The 20780-nt window shown below is 45.6% G+C and overlaps 2 protein-coding genes across 3 annotated transcripts in view; one reads left to right on the top strand and one right to left on the bottom strand.

Moving 5' to 3' along the window:
• Lamb3 (laminin subunit beta 3) overlaps positions 1-20780 on the bottom strand; it is a 113115-nt gene that overhangs the window by 92151 nt on the left and 184 nt on the right. The window lies entirely within an intron of this gene.
• The window catches only part of Hsd11b1 (hydroxysteroid 11-beta dehydrogenase 1), a 45515-nt gene that overhangs the window by 7400 nt on the left and 17335 nt on the right, over positions 1-20780 (top strand). The window contains exons 2-5 of one of the 2 annotated variants that reach the window (XM_048439352.3): positions 14158-14268; positions 14967-15097; positions 15855-15966; positions 16078-16263. In XM_048439352.3, coding sequence (XP_048295309.3) covers positions 14184-14268; positions 14967-15097; positions 15855-15966; positions 16078-16263 — 514 coding nt within the window. In that variant the 5' untranslated portion in view covers positions 14158-14183. Of the gene's footprint in view, positions 1-14041; positions 14269-14966; positions 15098-15854; positions 15967-16077; positions 16264-20780 lie in introns of those variants that run through there. The other variant, XM_085687504.2, reaches the window with a different exon arrangement.

Consider the following 20780-nt stretch of genomic DNA (forward strand, 5'->3'; position numbering starts at 1 on the left):
GAGCGAAGCTGGTGGCACCACAGTACCTGATCTCAGATCACATGGCGGAGTCACAATGGCAAAGCCAACACAAAACAGAGATGGGTCAGTGGACTAGAATAGAGGCCTCATATATAAACCCACACAGCTATGGCCACCTGACTTTTAACAAAGGTACGCAAAGCATCCACTGGGGGAAGATAGCTCCTCAGCAAGCAATGCTGGGAAAACTAGATAACACTGCAAAAAAAATGAAAATAAATAGATTTCTTTCTCACCATGCACAAAACTCAATAATGGATTAAAGCCTGATACTCCAAGAATGCTCAAGGAAAAAAATAAACAAAGCACTTCGTGATATAGGCACAGGCAAGAGCTTTCTAAAGATAACTCTAATAGCTCTAGAAATAATCCCAAGATTGGTGTGTGAGGCTGCATGAGATCTCAAAGCTTCTGTTTTGCAAAGAAAATAATCAGAAGAATGAAGAGGGAGCCTACACAATGGGAGAGAATCTGCCAGCTACACACTGGACAGGGGGTTAGCATCTAGGATGTATAAAGAACACACAAAAAGACAAGTCATCTAGCCAATAAATGGGCTAGTGAATGGAATAGACAGTTCTCGAAAGAAGACATACAAATGACCAATCAATACTTTCAAACATCCTCAACATCCTTAGCCATGAGGGAAACACAAATTAAAACAGCTTGAGAGTTCCTCTCACTCATAATGGCTGTTGTAAAGAAAATGAATACCACAAATGCTGGTGAGGGAACGTGGAAATGTCATTCAGAGTAGCCACACACATACACACACACACACACACACACACACACACACGTGGAAGTGAGTGTGGAAGGTTCCTCAGAAAGCAACAGAGCAGTAGTTCCCCAACTATCCCGCTCCTGGATGTTTACCCAAGAACTCTAAGTCAGCAGACCAGGGAGGCTCTTGACGCCCATGGCTATGGCTGTGCTATTCACAATGTCCTGAGCCAGCCGAGATGTCTATCAAAGGTGAATGGGTAAAGACACAATGGAATTTTATTCATCCATAAAGAAAATGAAATTATGGCATCTTCAGGAAAGTGGATGGAACTGGAGAGCTTTATGTTAAGTAAAATAAAACATCAGAGAAATAACAGGTTTTTAAAACCTTTTATATAGAGTACAGCATTAAAGAGAGGGGGGTTGAGAGAAGGGTGTGCATGTGTGTGTGCATGAGTGAATGTGTTGTGAATGTGTGTGAATGTATATGTGCGTGTGTGTGTGAATGTGTGTACATGTGTGTGAATGTATGTGCACATGTGTGTGAATGTATGTGCATGCATGTGTGTGTGAATTGTGTGCATGTGTGTGAATGTATGTGTGTATGAGTGTGCATGTGTGTACATGCGTGTGAATGTGTGTATGTGTTTGAATGTGTGTGAATGTGTGTGAGTGTGTGTGTGACATGAAGGTCGAAAGGGGACTGTGAGAGGAGACAATAAGGTCTAAAGGGAAGGAGAGATTGAGAGAAGAAGGTAATAGATTATGTATCATGAAAACAGAAGGGGAACATTTGGGGGAATTAAAGGGACAGCAAGAAGGGAAGGGGCAGAGGAGGGAAGTGAAATAAGAATAAAGTATAATGCCATATATAAAATGATATGTATAAAAACAACCCAATGAAACTGATTTCTTTGTATGCTATGCACCCCCCAAAAAAATAAAACCTTAAATTCTCCAGCATCCTTAACCCAGAAGTGCCCCCCTCTTCCCTTCCTATTAGATCATTTCTCAGGGCTGCTGCCAAGCCCTCAAACTCCATGAACCCTCCTGTCAGACATAAAATGGAAAATCAAACATGGGAAAGACTCTCTTTCCAGCTAAAGCACATTAAGATTGGGAAGGCAAGGAACAGAGCAGAAACAAGGGTGAAAGATCCACACAGTGGTCAGGGCTAAGTTGGCAACATGGAAGGAATTTCCCTCCCTCCCACCTTTTCTCCACCCTTTCCCAGGATTTATGGCTATCTGGGGAAGCCACATTCAGCTGCTTTCCATAAATAGAAGGAAGCAAACAGTTGAGCCAAAGCTCCCTAGACTTGGGAGCAGACGCACAGGGCTCAGGATTCACACTCACTGGTTTTCCTCGACACTTAGAAGTGAGCATCTTCGCCAGCGCCATGTACCGTGACGACTGACTTGGACCCCATAAATCAGAGCCTTCCTTGGCTCTGACTTCATTCTCCACAGGATCTTCCTCTCAGCTTAGGAGATGCTCAGCATGTGGCTCAGAAGTATTTGCATGAGATCTTAAATGTTACTGCCTCTTGCTTCTGAAGGTCCCTTAAAGGGCACACACACATAGACGCACATACGCAATATACAATGCACACACATATACACGACACACACAAACACATCTCATGCACACAAAAATACACATATGCAACATACAAACACATGCTCACACACATACACACAATAAATACACACTCATACACATATGCACATATACACACACGAAGTTCACACACAGCTCACACACTATAGTATTTCCTCAAGCTCCTTCACTCAGAACTCCTATTTCAGTGCCTTTAGAATTCCCCCCATAGATGCCCAAAGACTTCTGTGGGCTATGACCACTGTGTTCTTGTCCTGTCCCACTCTGCATGAGTTCTGTGACGCCCTGAGATTTGTCACCATTGTTTTCTGTATTCCCTCAAGTCCTCCTGGTTCTCCCCTTTTCTCCTTCACTGGCTCGCCTCTTCCCTATGACTTTAAATGTTCATTTAATAAACCCTTCAGCCTCTTCTCCCTCTTGTTAGTCGTAGGTATGCCTACAGTTTAGATTTCAGCTGGTTCATTCTCCCAAACTCATATCTGTAGACTGAACCTTTGCTAAACTCAAAATATCTGTCAGATACCTACATCTGAGCCATGTCACACACTAGTACACCAAAGATGCTTACTGAGTACCTGGTAAGCCTAAGCAAGGTGCTAACACAAGAGGGCATTGCAGTGCTGGCAAGGTGGACTGGGCATTGCAGTGCCTGCAGGACAAGATGGGCATTGCATGACTAGCAAGGTGGGCTGGGTATTGCAGTGCTGGCAAAGTGGGCTGGGCACTGACTCTTGACCCCCTCAGAAATTCAGCTGTTGGTATGGAGGAAATCTAGGAATGAAAGGAGATTTGGCTGGGAAGAGAAGTGGCCAGTTCTGGGCATATCTTGTCTGGTCCCAGGAACAGCGAGGCAAATTTTCTCTTGTGACTTTGAAGAGTAGTTGTCTGAAGGACAAGACTAATGAAGTGGAAGAGAAACTCCCGGGGAGAAAATGGGGGTCTTCTGGACTTTATCTTAAGAACCACAAGGAACTACTGGATCCTTTCACACCAAGAAACACACCGATGGGTCACAGTGTGAACTGGGTGGGGCATCAGGGAATTGATGAGGCCTGTGTTGCAAGCTGATTGGCCCACAGGATTCCTTTGTATTCTTAGACTTCATAAGTTATGTTTTTATGTATTTTGGACACATACCAAGTATTTCACAATCATTTTTTAATTTTTTTAAGATTTAAGAATGAGTGCTCTATCTGCATGGACAACTTTATGCAAGAAGAGGGCATCAGATCCAACTAGAGATGGTTGCGAGTGTCTATGTGGGTGCTGGGAATTGAACTCAGGACCTCTAGAAGAGCAGCCAGTGCTCTTAACCGCTGAGCCATCTCTCCAGGCCACAGTCATCTTTTAAATAAGAGAGATGGTCTGAATTTGGAAATGATGGTGTATCCAATGGCAGAATCTCTTCCATAAGCATGAAGAGTGGCAGCCTGAATTGGAACCATCACCATGAAGCCGATGAGCAGGTGGTTCTAGAGATACTTGGGAGGCAGAGTTGGTAGGAAGGAGCATGAGCCTATGAAGAGGAGGGTCTAAAAAGGACTCGGGGAGATCCAGATTATTATCTGTATGGATGGTAGCCATCCATCAAACTAGACATCACTAGGAAACAGAACTACAAGGTCACAGAGAGCAGGCTTCTGTCCTTATAACATTAGACATAAGATGGCCGTGCAACCAACATCAGTCCTAGATGCAGACCAGGAAGTAAAGCCAAATGGTTACACGTGTTCATGCCGTTCCCCGCTAGGCTGCTCGTGGCAGCAGAAAGTGGATCGCTCCAACTGCTTGTGCTCTCTCTCGAGCAGGACCAAAAGCAAGAGTCGGCGCAGCATAAAGGAACAAGGGGCTGTGACGTGGGATGCCCTTCTGTGTGCTGTGAATATGTTTTATTACCTACCTGGTTAATAAATAAGCTGATTTGGCCAATAGCCAGGCAGAATAGCGAAGTGGTATTTCATTTGTATTTTAATAAATACATCTTGCCTGGAGATCAAAAGGTTAAAACAGCCCCAATGGTCAGCCTTACAGGCCAGGTAGTGGTAGCATACACCTTTAATCCCAGTAGCCACACTAGTTGCCATAGAAACTGGGCCGTGCATGCCTTTAATCCCAGCCCTAGAAAGAATTATAAAATGGGAGGAGACAGCTGTCAGTCTCAGTCTCATTCTGAGATGCCTGGAGGCAGGATCACCATTTTCAGACTGAGGTCGAGGTAAAAGCCAGTGGCTGGCTGCTTTGCTTTTCGGATCTTCAGGTTGAGCCCCAATTTCTCTCTCTGAGTTTTTATTAATCGTGCTTCAGAATAGAGCCAGGTGTGAAATCCAAGCAAAGATAAAGGGGAAAAGAAGTGGAGTCTGGGAAACACCAGCAGCTACTAGAGAAGCAAGATGTGAGGTAACAAACCACGAGCCTTGTGGTAAAATATAGAATAATAGAAATGGGTTAATTTAAGTTGTAAGAGCTAGTTAATAATAAGCCTGGGCTAATAGGCCAAACAGTTTGTAATTAATATAATGGTGGTTATTCAGGAACTGGAAGGCAGGAGAGAAACCTCCAGTTACAGTGCTGAGCCCTGCAACCCCAGAGTACCACAGAAGGTGAAAGAAGTCAAACACATGAAGGACCTATCTGGTGGCCCCTCTGCTGCTGCCGGGGAAGGTCCAAAAAAAACAGCCTACAAAGGCTGAAAGAGGGACTGTGGTCATCCACAGCTGGGGACTATCAGTTGATGGTGAGTTTCAGAAAAAGGTCTATTGGGTAATAGGAATGGTCTAAAGTTGGTTTGTTGCAATGATAGCTTCTTCCTCCCTCCCTCCCTCTCTTCCTCTCTCCCTCTTTTCCTCCCTCCCTTCCTTTCTTCCATTCTTCCTTCCTTCCTCCCTCCCTTCCTTCTTTCTTTCTTCTTTGTTTTGTTTTTCAAGACAGAGCTTCTCTGTGCATACCTGGCTGTCCTGAAACTCACTCTGTAGACCAGGCTGGCCTTGAACTCACAAAGATCTGCTTGCCCCTGCCTCCCAAGTGCTTGGATTAAAGCCACATACCACCCACACCTGGCAAAATAATAGTTTCTTAACTCAGAAAATTATTAAAGACTATCCACTCATACACATAAAATGAGGTAGTTTTCTGATAAATATTGGACTTCAACAGTAGAACTGTTGAAAACTAATTTGGGTCAAGATGGCTCAGTGAGTAAAGGTATTTGCTGCCAAGCTTGGCAACCTGAGTTCAATTCCCAAGACCCATGGTAGAAAATTGACTTCCACAAGTTGTCCTCTGACCTTTACGTGTGCACTACATCATGTACACACACACACACATGCTAGATAAATAAATGTGCAACACTTAAAAACAGGTCAGTTTCAGCATATTGGATTTGAGTTGTGTGTGAGGCATTTTAAAGGAGGTGCTGCGTGAACAGGGGCTATGCTCCCTAGAGCTGAGAAAGTGCCCAAGAGAAAAATGGCAGTAAGCAAAGCCACAAGAATGAGAGGAACTAAAGAGAGAAGAAAAGAGAAAGAATAGAGTCAAGGCTGAGCCTGGCTTTTAAGGAATAGGAAAGTCTGTTGAGCAAACTAAGGATCAGTCAGAGAGAAAATAAGACAAATCAGCAGAAAAACTGACTCGGGCCAAAGGAAGGGTAGGGGAGAAAGGAGGGGGGAGGGAGAGAGAGAGAGGGAGAGGAAGAGGGAGAGAGAGAGAAGAAGAAGGGTCACCAAGAGTCAGACAACAGAGGAATTTGGTGGCCTTGAGGATCCTGACAATGAGATTGGACATTGCCCCAGGGACATGACCACACAGTGATGGTGTGGTGGACAGAGTGAAATTCCAGAGGGTAGGGAAGGGTTGGATGAGCCTGAAGAACAATGAGGGTGGAGATGAAGAGGCACTGAGTTCAAATCTACATGGCCGCAAAGAAAAGGCCAGAGCTAGTGCATTCTAGCGGTGGCTACTTAAGACCCTCGAAGGTCTGGAGGATGCTTGTCTTTCTGACTATACTCCTCACCTTGGAACCACTGTGAAAAATGTAATGGTCCAGCAGACGGTGCTGTTTGCAGTTCTCCAGACACGACATTCTCTTCCACACTCCCCTCTGTTTTCTCCCGTGACTTCCTTTACGTGCAGTGTTCACAAAACAAGCCTCCCCTCTACCTGACATGTTTCTGGGCGCCTGCTCAGTGTTCACAGACACCCTTCCTCCTTTGTCTATACAGTTCAATGTGGATCAAGGATGAGTTCTTCCCAAGCTTTTCCTGCTTGCCAAACCCATGTATCGATGATCTGCTTCCTTCCTGACAGCCCATTGCACCGTAGACTTCCCACGGTGGACGTGTATAGTTGACTTCTTTGGCACTGTCTTCTTGTAAGGCCTGGTCTTTCCATTCACAGCACTAGACTCATGGTGTCTTAGTTAAGGTTTCTATTGCTGTGAAGAGACACCATGATCATGGAAATGCTGAGAAAGGAAAGCTCTTAGTTTGGGCTAGTTTACACCTCATAGGTTTAGTCCATTACCGCCAAGGTGAGAAGCATGGCCTCATGCAGGAAGTCATGGTGCTCAAGATGCAGTTAAGAGTTCTGCATCTGGATCAGCGGGGTAGCAGGAAGAGTGAGCCCCTAGGCCTGACTTGAGCTTCTGAAGCCTCAAAGCTCATTCACAGTGACACACTTCCTCCAACAAGACCACACCTCCTAGGAGTGCCATTCTCTATAGACTGTGGGGGCCATTCTCATTCAAACCACCATATTCCACTCTGTGGCCCCCACAGGCTCATAACCATATCATAAGGCAGAATGCATTTAGTCCAACTTCAGAAGTCCCCATCGTCTCTCACAGTCTCAACAGTGTTTTCAAACCCACAGTACAAAGTCTCTAATACTCATGGCAATCTCTAACCTATAACTCTGTAAAATCAAAAGGACAAAAAGCAAATCACATACTTCCAACATAGAATGGTACGGGATGTACATTGCCATTCCAAAAGGGAGGAAAGAGAGCATAGTGAGGAAATTCTGGATGAAAGCAAGACCAAAAAACAGCTTGGAAAACTCCAAACGGCATCTCCATATCTGATGTCAAAGCACTCGTGAGAGCTCCAACTCCTTTCAGCTTTGTTGACTACCACACATTTCTTTCTCTTGGGCTGGTTCCACACCCTGTTAGCAGCTTTCCTTGGCAGGTATCCCACAGCTCTGGCATCTCCAGCATCTTGGGATCTCCAAGGCAATCCAGGCTTGACTGCCACGGCTTCACAAAGTAGCCTCTCTAGGCCTCCATGAAGGGACACCCCTGACACATGCCTGATCTCAGCAGCTCTTCTTAGTCACAGGAGGAGATTCCATAGCCCTGTCCTGTATCCTTGACTCTAAAGCCAGAACCATGTGACTGAAGCTGCCAAGTTCTGCTGCTTGCTGAGGCTGGAACATGCCCCCCCTTGTTCAAATATATCTGCATAAGATAATAGCCGCACAACACAGTCAACACTACATTGTTTGTAAACGTTCTCTGACAAAGCTGTTAATGGATTATTCTTCAATTTGGTCTTAGGCAGGTTTTTTTTTTAAACAGGCAAAAAGCAACCATTCTTCACCAAAATATCACAAGAACTATCTCCAAGTAACATACTATTTTTTTCTTCTGAAACCTCTTGAGCTAGGTTCTCACAGTTCAAATCATCTTCAACACCACTGTCTTCCACGTTCCTGCTAGTATGGCCCATTATTCCATACTTAAAGCCTTCCACTACTTTCCTAACCCAAAGTCCCAAAGTCCACATTCCTCCAAACAAAAACTTCCACAGAAATACCCAAGTCCCTCATACCAACTTCTGTCTTAGTTAGGGCTTCTATTACTGTGAAGAGACACCATGACTATGGCAACTCTTATAAAGGAAAGCATTTAATTATGGCTGGCTTACAGTCCAGAGGTTTAGTGGTGCAGGAGAATTGTCTGTATTCTGTCAATAATGTTTTAAATAAACGCTGATTGGCCAGGCAGAAAGTATAGGCAGGTCAACCAGACAGGAAGTAGAGGCAGGGCTATGAGAACAGGAGAATTCTAGGAAGGAGGAAACCCATTCCTCCCAATCCTTCCCAGATCACCGAAGAAGCAGGATGTGATTTGCTCTGCTGAGAAAGGTACTGAGCCATGTGGCTAACATAGATTAGAATAATGGGTTAATGTAAGTTACAAGAGTTAACAAGAAGCCTGAGCTAATGGGCCAATCAGTTTATGATTAATGTAGAATTCTGTGTGGTTTCTTTGGGGGCTTACCGGCTGTGGGAACTGGGCAGGACATAAACCCCAATGAGCAGGCCCTAATGTTACAGTTTAGTCCATTATCGTCATGGTAAGAAGCATGGCAGCATGCAGGCAGACATGGTGCTGGAGAGATAACTGAGAGTTCTACACCTGGATCAGCAGGCAGCAGGAAGAGAGAGTGAGCCACTAGGCCTGGCTTGTGCTCCTGAAACTTCACAGCCCACCCACAGTGACATACTTCCTCCAACAAAGCCACACCTACCCCAATAAGGTCACACCTTCTAATAGTGGCACTCCTTATGGGACCTATGGGGGGGGCTGTTTTCATTCAAACCACCACACATGGTAAATGCCTTAATAAATGTCAGCAGATGGATATCCCCCTCAGCCTCCATGGGCCATGTGCCCACTTCCTCTTTTCCTATTGAGGCCCTGTCTGTGGCCACAGTGTTGGGCTCTATAGTGAAGGTAGCTGAGATGTTCTTAGAGGTCATGGCCCATAATGGTTTTTGTCCACATCTGAGACATAATTGCTCAGTGTTTTCAAAGCTCTGTCTTAGTGATTTTTCCTGCTGCTGAGATAAAACACCCTGACAGAAACAGCTCAAGGGAGAGAAGGCTGGTTCAGTTCACATCTCCAGGGAAGAGTCCATCACAGTGGGCAAGCACTGACAGCAGGGGCTTGAGGCAGCTACGTAGCCAGGAAGCAAAGAACAATGACATCTACCGATCAATCTATCATCATATATCTACCTATCTACCTATCATCTCTATCTATCACACATCAGTTATCAGATTGCACCCCCCCCAGGAGGACCATGACCATATCACTCTTCCTCACTTTAGAGGACTCTGGGACCAACCCCAATGTCTCAAGGTTGTAACAGACTTTATCGGATCACCAGCTCCCAAATTATGACAAAGAGACTTATCATTAGTTATGAATGTTTGACCTTACCGTATGATTATCCCACTAGCTCTTATAACTTAACTTAACCTGTTTCTCTTCACCTATGTCTTGTCTTTGGGGATTTTTACCTTTCGTTCTGTATGTTCTACTCCATGGCTGGTGACTGGCAGTTGCCTGGATGTCTGGTCCCAGGCATCTTCCTCTCTTTCTTCCTCGTTCTTTAACTTATTGAATCTAAATTCCTCCTCCTACTTATTCTCTCTGCCCACCAGCCCTGCCTATCCCTCTATTGTTGTAGGAGGCTGCTTGTTTGTCCCAGCCACCCAGAACCTAAATAACCACACAGAAACTATATTAATTAAGTCACTGCTTGGCCCATTAGCTCTAACTTCTTATTGGCTAACTTTTACATCTTAATTTAACCCATTTTCATTAATCTGTGTATTGCCACATGGCTCTGGCTTACTGGATAAAGTTCTGTCTGACTCCAGTGGAGCCACATTGCTTCTCTTCACTCCGCCTTCTTTCTCCCAGCATTCAGTTTAGTTTTCCCTGCCAACTTATATTCTGCCCTGCGCGGGCCTAAGACAATTTCTTTGTTAACAAATGGTATTCACAGCATACAGAGGGCAATCCCACATCACTCTACTGCCTAGCTATTTGCTGTTCAGCTTTTTATTAGAACAATCAGGTGCCTAAGACAGGCAAGGTAAAATAGCAACACATCTTTACATAATTAAGCAAATGCAGCGTAAACAAATGTAGCACACCTTTGTCTAGTTAAACAAATGCAACATAAACAAATTAACACATCTTTACATAGTAAAATATTCCACAACATAAAAAAATGTAACACATCTTTATATAGTTAAAGTAATATTTCACAATGTAAGGTCTGATCTCCAGGGATGTTGGTAGGACCTCCAGAAATGCTGTGGTGTATTTACCAAAGAATATTGCCTAAACATGAGTTAAAGCCAGCAGAGAGTCTTTATTAGTCATTCAGCGACCACTGGGTGTCCTTTCTCGGGGTGATGGAGGAGGGCTGTCTATGTGTTGCTTTCATTGGTTAATAAAGAAACTGCCTTGGCTTTTGATAGGACAGCAGCTTAGATAGATGGAGTAGACAGAACAAAATGCTGGGAGGAAGAAGGCAATGAGTCAGTCGCCATGACTCTCCTCTCCGAGACAGCTGTAGGTTAGAATCCTCCCGGTAAGCCACCACCTCGTGGTGCTACACAGACTATTAGAAATGGGTTAGATCAATATGTAAGAGTTAGCTAATAAGAGGCTACAGATAATGGGCCAGGCAGTATTTAAATGAATACAGTTTCCACATAATTATTCAGGGGTAAAGCTAGCTGGGAGGAAGGCGGCGGGAAGCTGCCCACCGCTCCTTCTACATCAGGGTGAGCTTTGAAGCACAAAAACCGTATCTTAGGTTGACAGACTTCGGTTAACAAGAGCAGTCAGCCAGAGGCGGAACTACAGAAGCCAAAAAGCAAGCTTAGTACATTTAGAGAATTTCCCAGAACTATGGACTTTGATGGATTAGGTCTTTGTTTCATTTTGGCCAGTGGTGTTATCTACAAGCTAAGTTTTACAGCCTGAATGGTACTTCCATCATGGAGTCTGTTGTGAAAAAGTCTGGGGACCTGTTACAGTGCTGAGACATTTCACTTTTACAAAGATTGCAAGACATGTAACATTATTGCCCTGACTGTGAGCGGAAGCTAGCCTTGTTATTTTTTCAATTTTAAACAACACCTGTTGCATTTCCACATCAATATCAATAAGAAAAACACATGTGGAAGTTTTTTTTGACACTGGGGACTTGTGAGAGAAACAGCGTAGTTACTTGGTAAAGTGCCTGAGGAAGGATCTCTAGCCTCCACGCACACCTGCACTCACACTCTCATGCGCAAACACTTGCACACACACAGTTCCTTAGCACCATATGTGGTGGTATACAGCTGTAACCCCAGCACTTAGGAAGCTGAGGCAATAGAATCAAAAATCCAAGGTCAGCCTGGGTTGCAAAGAAACACCTTGTCTCAAACACCAGATCACACACACACAAATAATAGATAGATAGGTAGATAGATGGATGGATGGATGGATGGATGGATGGATGGATGGATGGATGGATAGATAGATAGATAGATAGATAGATAGATAGATAGATAGATAGATAGATAGATAGATAGATAACTTTCTTTGTTAATCTTTAGGAATGTAAAGAGGTTTGGAGACTCAGTGTTTGAGAACTGCTAAGGGCTGACTATCCCTAATGGTTTGTATCCTTTCTCTTTAATGCATCCTGTATGACAATTCTTTATTCTCAATCCTGGAAGCCAGAGCACTGGCTGTTTTCCTGCTTTCACGGTGCAGTAGCTACAGGTTCTCTGGTGATCCAATTTTGGTTTGGGGTTTTAATATGTCTTCCAAACCACAGTGTTGGACATTCACTGACTTGAGCCACAGATCAGCCACCCCTGCTGCAAACCTGGACTTCTGCTGCCCTCAGCCTGCCCTACCCACACCCTCTGTTGGCGTTTTCTCTATTAAACTACAACCCTCTCCCTTCTCCCCACTTGCTCTCTCTCACACCTCTTTCTCTTTGGTCTCTCTCCCTTTCTCTTTCTGTTTCTTTTCTCTTTCCTTTCTTGTTTTTCTGGGTTTTTTTTTTTGCCCCATCGTTCTTTTGTATCAGCATAATGATATGCTGATACAAAACTCTTTCTTGTTCCCTATAATTTCTCTATTAAGTACCTTTTTAAAATATAACTTTCTACAGCCAAGTCAATGATTCCACTGTTAATCAGATGAGGCTAAGACATCACTCTTATTTTCTCCCCATAGAGAAGAAAAAGGAGTCCAGTCTGTCATGTGTCTTGGTAACATAGGGCTTTGCTAACGACAGTCGTCAGCCTGGCAGTCCTGACAACTGACTGCAGCTCCTACTTACATTTCAGTCTTTCTATTTCGGTTTACTGCGCCCTCAGCTCCTGCTCTCCACTGTTCTCAAACCGTATTGTCTTCCGGAAGCAACCCTCACAGCTGTGGCCTCTGTTGACAAATTGTTTCATCTCCTCTGGGCCTTAAATTATTTTCTCTGAAGTGAAAAGTCACTGGATATTTCCAGAGACTCTTGGGGTCATCATTTGGTTTCTCGGAACTCTGAGTGGTTCCAGTCTCTCCCACCCTCTGCCCGCAGCCTGTCTCCGAGGACTCGCTCTTGACACTCCAACTCCCCTGCAGCTCTGCTGTAATTCCCAGAGTCCAGGGTTGGCTTTGTACTGGGATGACTTTCATGGTCTGGATAGTTGGTTTTACATAGAAGAACTTAACAATGACAAGTCTTAAATTCTTTAATAAAATCTTGCTGCAGATATATAAAGGTGGTTATTTCTATCTTATCATGATAATCAGTTCTTAATGTCTGGGGTGTCTCCCCTCTTGATCCTTCTTCTTGGATCATTTTTACCAGGGGCCAGGATGTTCTATGCTAGTTTTGCTTCACGCATAGAACCTTAGGACCTTAGGACCACAGTCCTGAAATCCCAGCTGTTTAAGAGGCTGAGGCAGGAGGATCACAAGTCTGAAGCCACGGAGCAGGTTCAAGGCCAGCCTGGGCAATTTACAGAGACCCAGTCTCAAAGCAGAGGTAAAAAGAAGGTTGGCACTGTGGCTAGCAGGGGAGCAGGTTGGCCATAGCCAGGGATAGTCGGGATCTTCTGGGCTAGCCTCCTCTTCCCAGCATTCTCTGTGTCCCTTGCTCCTCCCTAGCATTTGCATAACCCAGTTTAACAACCTGCTGTCTTTCTTCCTGTTTTGGCACCCACCATCCCCTCTTTATTCTCTGTTAAAGTAATAAGGGTATGTTCCGTTGCACTTGCCTAAGAGTCTTGTACTGAGCTTGGGTTTCCCGCCATCTGGGTCTGGCACAGTTGCAACTTCCCTTTGATGTTGTAATGCCTTTTCATTGAACTCGAGTGTGGCGTTTATATGGCTTGTTTGCTTTAATTTTTTCTCCTAAGACATGCACATTTCTTTTCTTGAGCTTATTTTGCTGTTTTGTGCTGTTACTTTTAATTGCTTCTGACTAGGGATTGGGGCTGAGGGTGAGATCTGGCTTGAGTTTGCCTCTTTTTGGTATTACTCACACACTGCCCCCCCTCAAAGTCCCACATTCTTAGGAACTCTTAGGTGTCTCTCTCTCTCTCTCTCTCTCTCTCTCTCTCTCTCTCTCTCTCTCTCTCTCTCTCTCTCAATCTGACAACCCGTTCCTGTGAGGCCACTGATGCCGTATGCAGAGGACGTCAGTAGGAGATGCTCAGGATCCCAGCCCTGCGCAGTCATGAGCCTGGCCATCTGGAACTCGCCTCTTACTCAATGAAATGGAGTAAACATTGTCCATTATGAAATCCACCACGCAGGCTGCCAGAGACGAATGGGATCCCACCCAAAGCCAATCGCTGCTCTGACAGGGAAGTTGGCTAGTGCTGCCTGAGACTACTCCAGCCTCCCCCGTCCCTGATGTCACAATTCAGAGGCTGCTGCCTGCCTGGGAAGTTGTAGAAAGCTCTACAGGTTTCCTCTGTGTGTCCTACAGGGCTCCCTGAGCCAGATCCTTGTCTGATGGCATTCCTGAAAAAATACCTCCTCCCCATTCTGGTGCTCTTCCTGGGCTACTACTATTCTACAATAGAAGAGTTCAGACCTGGTGAGTACCAATGTGTCTCTTTCGGAGGAACAGGCTTAAAACAGAGGGGTGCTGGAATGTTCCTGAGGATCTAACTGAGTCACTGCGGAGGAGGGAGCCCTAATGTGGGTCTGTAACTCTGTGCCCTCCAGCTACAAGCTATGGGCAAGAAGGGATAGAGAAGAGTAAGCCACACAGCCAAGTAGGCCTTGCTTTGCTTGGCACCCAGCTTGGAAAGCAATTTCAGACCTACAGAAGTGAGACCCGCAGCTCAACTGAAGATATCTGTGTTTCATAGAGAGACCGATATCTGAGAGGTCAAAATGAAAAAATCAAAAGGTTTATGAAGTTGATGACCAAGCAGAAGGGGCTGAAATCTCTGTGAACACATTTGGCAATGCCTTTTTAAATTCCCTTTCAATTTAACAAAATTGAAAATCATGCTGAAAGTGTCAAACTCGGGCATTTTAGCCAAACTCTGACCTTTCTGGCCTTGTCTCTGTGCTGTCTGCACATGGAGGTTTTTCAGAAGAATGGCAGGAAGATTCGGTTCTGGACATCCAGGCCAAACCCAACTGAAGCGCCTGTTTATGAACAACTCCAAGTGTTGCTTCAGTTGCTTCAGACAATGTGAGGCAAACTGATCTGGGCTCACTGCCTTTCAGTATGGACAGTGAAACAAGGCTTTTGGGGGTACTCACAGCCTTTGTGGTTCCCAGAAATGCTCCAAGGGAAGAAAGTGATTGTCACGGGGGCCAGCAAAGGGATCGGAAGAGAAATGGCCTATCACCTGTCGCAAATGGGAGCCCATGTGGTGCTGACCGCGAGGTCAGAGGAAGGTCTCCAGAAGGTGAGCTTTCTGTACCCACATAAGTAAGTGCGCCCTCCTGTGCCCAGCTTTAGTCTTGCACAGATACACCAAGGCTTGTCCTCCTCCCTTATGGCTTGTTCTCTGATATACAGGCACAGATACTGACAGGAATATAGGACTGCTGCTTTTAAGCATACATACACACGTGTGCGTGCATTTACACTTGCATGCATGCGCACACGCGCATGCACAAACACACACACACACACACGCATGCATGCATGTGCACAGTGATAGCCACAGAGTTCTCTGGCTGTGTATGTTCACAGTCATACCTGTTCACACACATTCCTCACGGACCTATGCAGATGCATGCATTCGGGGACTGAGATTCCTGTACCTGTTCATGCAATCACGTTGTCATGCCCCATAGACTCACAAACTTGAAAGTTCTAGGTCATACCCACATTCACAAGCCCCACTCCATCTCCATAGAAACCTGCACCCACGCCCATAACGCATTTTGAAACATCTGTTCATAAACTCTGCAGAGATGAATCATGGACTCAAGCTCTAACACAATAATGATTTATCCTTTTAAGATATGTCAGAGAACAATGATCATCTAAGAATATTTAAGAACTCCCCCCCCCCCCCCCGAATGCACGCACGCACACACACGGCTTCTTCTCTAAGCAGCTCTGAAAGCAAACTCTCATTTAAGCCCCAGTTACTCCAAAACTACACATGAAAGCCCACAGCCAAGATGGCCACCATTTCTGCTGTGTCTCTGTAGGTGGTGTCTCGCTGCCTTGAACTCGGAGCAGCCTCTGCCCACTATGTGGCTGGCACCATGGAAGACATGACATTTGCAGAGCAGTTTGTCCTCAAAGCAGGAAAGCTCATGGGTAAGACTCCCCCCTTCCCTTTTCCTCCTCTAGTCTCAGAGCGTTTCAGGAGTGGGAAAGGAACAAGATAGACCCTGAGTGGTCTCTCTCAACCCAGGCATCTCTCTGCAGGTGGATTGGACATGCTTATTCTCAACCACATCACTTACACCCCTGTGGGTTTCTTCCGCGATGATATCCACTCTGTGCGCAAAGCCTTGGAGGTCAACTTCATCAGCTACGTGGTCCTGAGTGCCGCCGCCTTGCCCATGCTGAAGCAGAGCAGTGGCAGCATTGTTGTGGTCTCCTCCGTAGCTGGTGAGTGCATCGGGGGCAAGGAGGGCAAGGGTAGACACTGAGAATGAAATAACGCCGGGATTATACTAGGCTCTGTGACAAGGCAAGGTGATATTATGCAAAATCCAATAGAACACAAACAGGTTCACTTGTGAGGGACTGGGGGTGTAAACTCAGCGAGGGACACAGATGTTGAAGAAAAGAGACACAGAGGAACGAGTGGCCCCCAAAGTAAGGATTGGTCAAAGTAGGACTACAAAATCCCTGAGAGGAACCAACAAAAGCAGCAGTCCAGGATGCCCAAGGGAAATCTGATGTGTGAGTCAGGTCTGGGAGAGGACAGGGACAGGAAGAGCCCCTAGGGCACAGCAGTCCTGTCTCTTCATAAGAGAGACCTGGCCATATTGGATGGGAAAGACACAGGGTGGTGAGGTCAGTGGAGACAAAACCGAAGTAAGAATAAAACACCTTCAGGACATACGGTGAGATGGTTAGCTAGGGAAAAACGAACTGAAGGCTAACTATGGAGAGGAAAATTGTTCAAGAACAGTGGTTTCCCAACCTTCCTAATCTGCGACCCTTTAATACAGTTCCTCATGTTGTGGTGACCCCCCAACCATAAAATTATTTTGTTGTTACTTCGCAACTGTACTTTTGCTACTGCTATGAACATCAATGTAATTATTTGATGTGCAGAATATCTGATATCGTGTGGCACAGGACTGAGGGTGCTTGCCCAGCATGCACCAGCCTTGGTGTTAGTCCCCAGTACTGTGGGGAGAGGGCTGGGGTATCAGTGTATGCTGAGTACATTCTTCTAAATCTCAATCTGTAGCATTAAAAATAAAATTTAGTCTGAGCTTGGTGACACACGCCTTTAATCCTACCACTTGTGAGGCAGAGGTAGGTGGGTCTCTGTGAACTCAGGGACAGCCTGGTCTACAAAAGGAGTTCTAGGCCAGTCTAGTCTATATACTAAGACCCTGTCTCAAAATAAAGGGTAATATTTAAACAGGTTAAGAAATATGTGCAAAGAAATGATCTCATGGATAGAGAGAGCATTGTGGCATGGAGGGAGGTCCCCAACGTTTTGCCTGGTGGCAGCATCCTACGGCATCACTGAGAGTCTCCAGAGGTGAGGATTCCTCCTGAATTCAGGGAAGAAGTCCTACATGTTTGTTGATGAGTAAAGGTGTGGTTGAAAGGTCAGAACACAGAGATATAAACCAGCCTTATAAACGTAGTTCTTCGGATATAGAAAACAAATGAGCCAGGAGACTATGGGCTGTTAAAATAGTTCACGAATGTCAGTCCCCCTTGAAATGAATAAGGCCGTTCGTCGGTGTGGTAAAGCAACCTCCTTTCTGGCCCAGGGGAGGCCTGCCTGCTGACTGGATAAAGGGACAGTGTGTCTGTGTGATTGATATGCACCCCTGTGCCTCCAACCAGCATAGAGGCAGGCCCCTCCTCGCCCAAAGACATGCTGGGCTGAAAGCAAAGGGGAGCTTCCAGATGCATACTGAGTGGGAGGGTGCTGGGCACATCCCCAGCGAGTCCTTTGCACTGGCCAAGGTCCGCCGCCCCATACATCGGTCATGGTGTGGGTGGCTCTAATGATTCCTGATTCCGGTCGTGAATGGAGACATACAGTCCAAGCAAAAGCTGCTTCACCTTTGCCTAGAGAACGTAACTTTTACAATGTATATCATCTTAATGTGCTTGGAAGGAGCAAGGATCACTGTAGACCCTAAGGGTCTGATGGAATTCTGACAACCGATGTTTCTGTACATCACAGGCACATGCAGAGTGACACTTAGTAACTCCCAGGGGCTCTAGGAGGTAGAAATAGGGTTGTGCAGTGCTCCCTGTGTCTGTCATCTGTACAGCCCAGAGTTCAGCCTTCTTGCTTTAAATCACATCTCTGAATTTACAAACTAACTTCTCACCCTCACAGAAGAGCATTGTGTTCCATGGTGTGCATGTGTGTAGTGCGTATGTAATGTACGAGTGTATGCTTGCCAGAGGCTGACATCAGGTGCCTTCTCCAATCCCTCCCCACCTTCCTTTTAGGAGTCAGGGTCTCTCACAAGAACCTGGAGCTCACTGATTTGGTGAGACTGGCTGGCCAACAAGCCCCAGGGGTCTGCTGTCTCCTCCTCTACAGTGTTGGGGTTTATAAATGTATGCTCGGCTTTTTTTGATGTTGTGGTGGGGGCCTGCACTCAGGGTCTCATGCTTAAATGGCAAGCATGCGAACTGACAGAGCCATCTCCCAGCCCTGGTGTCTTCTTCTAAGACATCAGGGAGTGTGTTCAGTTATCTTTACTTCTGAAACTCTGAAACTCACAAACATCTCATTAAAGAGCAAACTGACCCTGAGGTCAGAAGAAGGAATATACTGAGTTAGAGTTGTAATTACTTCCAGTGCGTTTGGTTTTCTCGCTGAGTAACAACACGGAGCAGTCGTTTTCCTAATGCATTTCTGGGCATTACTTCACAGTGCACTTCTTTCTTTGGGCTTGGCTGTGTCCTCAGTCCTCTCAGAGGTGGTGCTGGTGCACCCCCAGCTCAGCACGGTTTCTGGCCCTACTGAACAAGTTCTTGTCTTTATCACAGACTGTTACGTTAATCAGTCTCTCCTTCTCCCACCATGGTCTCTTAAAACCTAAGTATAGCTCCTCTAACTGAGGTCCAGATTTACCATGCCTTAAGCAAATCTAAACTCATTTTCTACTATGAACAGCCTGGGGCAGGCAGCCAAGGCCGGGAGGGTAGTCCTTACCCCATGAAGCTATACAGCAACCAGCCGAGTCGGTACTACCAATTCTGTGGTGTTACGTTCATCTCCATGTCCAAGAAGGCTTGCTGTTATGTCTGAATTCTAGCTACAGATAATGAAGGACACATTCTGAAATCTGTAACCCATCGGCCACAGCAGGCTGCAGATGGGATCTGGTCAATATTCAACCAAGTATCAGGGTTTCTCTTTCTACAGAAGAACACAAATTTTGCTGAATCACTCCCTCCCACATAACCCATGCCAGGAAACAGATAAGAGCAGAAGAAAATGATTCAAGCATGCCTGTAAATTCCAGCACCCAAGACACTGAGTCAGGAGGATTGCCACGAGTTCCAGGCCATTCTTGGTTACAGACTGAAACTTGGTCTCGAAAAAAAATTAAAAAAAGGAAGAAATGGAAGGGAAAGGAAGGGAAAAGAAGAGAAAAGAAAAGAAAGGCTACAAGAAAATGTCCTCCCAAACCCATTCTATTATAGTCAAGGCTACCACATGAGTGAATTCCCACCTCGCCACAAAACATGATGAAGAGGACAGGCAGGAAGGAGGAGGAATGGAAAAAGCATGCCCAGCTGGTATTTCTGAAACTGAGAGCTAGTACCTAAATTTTACTTTAAAAAAATCACTGGCTTTGAAGAAAACACTAGAAAATATGTGGGAAAAGTCTATCTGTCCTTGGATAAAGTGACTACTCTATGTTTTGTTCTAGAAGGTAAAACTGACTCCACTTTTGAGTCCCCTGGTTCTGTGGGCTCCATAACCATGACCCATTGTGCCAATCACATGCATGGCGCAGGAACTGGTTCTGTGGGCTCCATAACCATGACCCATTGTGCCAATCACATGCATGGCGCAGGAACTGGCATCTGTGCCGCTTTCCAAGTCCTCCTTAATGTGTGGTCTCTCTGAGGAGTCAGGGACAAGTCCATCATCCCTCCCTCCATCCTTTGCTCCGCTCCCTAAATCTGTCTACACCCATGTCACGGTCTACCCCATGTATGTCACGGTCTACCCCATGTATGTCACAGTCTACCCCATGTATGTCACAGTCTACCCCATGTCACGGTCTCCACCATGTATGTCACAGTCTACCCCATGTATGTCACAGTCTACCTCATGTATGTCACGGTCTACCCCATGTATGTCATAGTCTACCCCATGTATGTCACAGTCTACCCCATGTATGTCATAGTCTACCCCATGTTTGTCACGGTCTACCTCATGTATGTCACAGTCTACCCCATGTAACGGTCTACCCCATGTATGTCACAGTCTACCCCATGTCATGGTCTACCCCATGTCACGGTCTACCTCATGTATGTCACAGTCTACCCCATGTATGTCACGGTCTACCTCATGTATGTCACAGTCTACCCCATGTATGTCACGGTCTACCCCATGTATGTCACAGTCTACTCCATGTCACGGTCTACCCCATGTATGTCACGATCTACCCCATGTCACGGTCTACCCCCAAGTCACAGATAGTCTTTTTTTAGTTGTTTTATTGAGCTCTGCACTTTTCTCTGCTCCCCTCTCTTCTTCTCCCCTCCCCTTCTGTCCTCTCCCATGGTCCCCATGCTCCCAATTTACTCAGGAGGTCTAGTCTTTTTCTACTTCCCACGCAGATTAGATCTATATATGTCTCTCTTTGGGACCTCTTTTTGTCTAGGTTCTCTGGGATTGTGATTTATAGGCTGTAGTGAGGGGCTGCGGGCAGGCTTGCTTTTCATCCCACCTG

The sequence above is a fragment of the Myodes glareolus genome, chromosome 5, assembly GCF_982192425.1.
Source record: "Myodes glareolus chromosome 5, mMyoGla1.1, whole genome shotgun sequence".
NCBI lineage: Eukaryota > Metazoa > Chordata > Mammalia > Rodentia > Cricetidae > Myodes > Myodes glareolus.